The sequence below is a fragment of the Echinops telfairi genome, unplaced genomic scaffold (assembly GCF_000313985.2).
Source record: "Echinops telfairi isolate 266 unplaced genomic scaffold, ASM31398v2 ScPeMD7_2010;HRSCAF=2546, whole genome shotgun sequence".
Classification (NCBI taxonomy): Eukaryota; Metazoa; Chordata; class Mammalia; order Afrosoricida; family Tenrecidae; genus Echinops; species Echinops telfairi.
The window spans coordinates 23,311,490-23,313,704 of NW_022105908.1; the positions used below are offsets into that span (position 1 = coordinate 23,311,490).

Here is a 2,215-nt window from a genome sequence, read left to right on the forward strand (position 1 = left end):
TCCCTGCCATGCCCGGAACATCCCCCAACCCTTCTCCCCAGGAGCAGCGGGTGGTTTCAAACAGTGGGCCTTGAGGTGAAAGGCCCACCTCGTAACCCAGGACACCACCAGTACTGCTGCCTCTTGGCTTCCTCCTTGCTGCGCCCTGGGCCTCCCTGCCATGCCCGGAACATCCCCCAACCCTTCCGCCTCCAGCGTGGTGATGTCAGAGGCTCCCATCGGCCTGTTCATGGCAGCTCCATGCTGCATTAAACACTGCCCTGTCCTGCATCATCCCGACAGCCACTGCGGCGGCCACTGCCAATGTGGAGTGTCTTCCAATATGGGGGTTCACCTTCTAGCTCTACATCCAACAGAGTTCTTTGGGGATCCTTAGGGTTCCCCCGGCTCACTTTTAGAAGGAGATCACCAAACCTTTCTTCCTAGTCTGTCTCCATGTAGAAACCCCACTGACACGGGACCACCACTGATGGCCCACTGGTAGGACGAATCACATAGCCTCCAGCATCATAGCGACACATACCACCACAGTGGGGAAACTGACAGACAGGCGGGGCTTCCTCTGTCTAGAAGGTTCTCTCCTCTGCACTCACCTAGCCAACACCTCCTCCTCAGCTCTCCAGAGGTGTGAACAGACTCCATCCCCCAACTGAATCCATTCAAGTCTCGCTGCCATCCACCGATTCCATCTCACAGCGACCTGGCAGGACGGAGTAGAGCTACCCCTGTGGGTTCCCAAGGCTGTCAGTTTCCCTCTGAATGGAAGCAAATAGCCTCCTCTTTCTCCCTGTGGAGCCGCTGGTGAGTCCGAATTGCTGACCTTTTGGGTAGCAGCCAAAGCATACGTCTCTCCACCACCGGGGCTCCCAAACTAAATGAGGTGCCCCACAATCATCCTCTCAGAACATCGCAGCATTCTGCTCCGGAGCACACAAGGCCGCCGCTGTGATGGTACTGCCTCTGGGTAACTGTTGAATCCTGGCTTCTCCCACGAGGGTCCCTAACTGATTTTGGCCTACTGCCTCCTTTTCAAAAATAAAAAATTACTCAGTGCCCCTCTGCAGGGAAAGCCTTTTGTACGACAGCCCGTGACCCCTGATAAAGTGTAGGCATCTGCTTTTGCGGCCCCCAGGATTGTCCCAGTGCCCCTGAGGGGGCAGCATCGCCCACGTGGGGAAATGCTGCACTAGACTGTAAGCTGTATGAGGGCCGTGAGCCCGCCTGTCTGGTTCACAGGAGTATTTCCAGCAGCTGGCCCAGCCCCCCGCCCCCACAGGAGCTCAGAAAATACTGCTGAGCATGAAGGCACGCACACACGCTGAGTCCTTACCCTGGCGGGCACATGTGGGGTGTGAGGCTGCAAAGAACGGCCCGTGGGGGAGGGAGCAATAGGAGCTCTTGGGGGTGGGGAAGTCGTGCTGAGATGGGCTTCACTAACCTCGAGCATCGAAGAATTCGTCATCCGAGCTCTCCACGGAGTCACTGAACACATTGCGCAGGTGCCAGGGGGCACCGCCGCCCGGAGAAGGAACACCTGCCAGAGGAAACATACCTGTCAGCCAAGCCTGAGACCAGGTCCCACCCTCAGGAGGGTGAGCCCAGGCCACCCTGGACTAAGGGTCAGTCCGTGTCCTTCCTGTGTAGGGGCTCACCTTCTAGTTCTACATCGAACGATGTTCTCTGAGGATCCTTAGTTTTTCATGGGCTCGTTTTAAGAAAGAGATCACCAGGCCTTCCTTCCTAGCACCGCCTCCTCGCCCCCCCCTGTCCAGCTCCACAGTTTTGGGGGGCAGGAGCTAGCGTGCCCATTGTGTGTGTACTAAAGCCGGGGCTGGAGGTGGAAGTGAAGGGATTTTGCCGAGGTGACACTGAGCTTCCGCCAGCACAGGTGAGTCCTGCTGCTTACGGGACTGAGAGAACCAGTCTACGGCATCTCTCAGGTGCCGGAAACAGTGGGTTCTTCCTCCCTCACACATGGTGGGCGGGGCTTCTTTCCGTTACACTTCCCAGTCTGGAAACGTGGGGTGTGTCTTACATGATGACCGAGCAGGGTTTAGGTGGCATGGCCTAGTCTTCTTCGGGGGTCTCTAAAGTAGCGTAGCTGTTACAACCAACTGCACCCTAGGTTATAAGACTCCCAGGTCATTCCGACTCATGGCGACGCTTTAGGACAGGGTAAAACCGCCCCTGTGGGTTTCCAAGACTATAACTCTTT

General features: G+C 56.8%; 1 protein-coding gene across 1 annotated transcript in view; it reads right to left on the reverse strand.

Annotated features, from left to right (window-relative positions):
- Positions 1-2,215, reverse strand: part of PITPNM3 (PITPNM family member 3) — a 169,736-nt gene that overhangs the window by 111,185 nt on the left and 56,336 nt on the right. Inside the window, exon 2 of the mRNA XM_004716151.2 lies at positions 1,439-1,534. Coding sequence (XP_004716208.2) covers positions 1,439-1,534 — 96 coding nt within the window. The remainder of the gene's footprint in view (positions 1-1,438; positions 1,535-2,215) is intronic.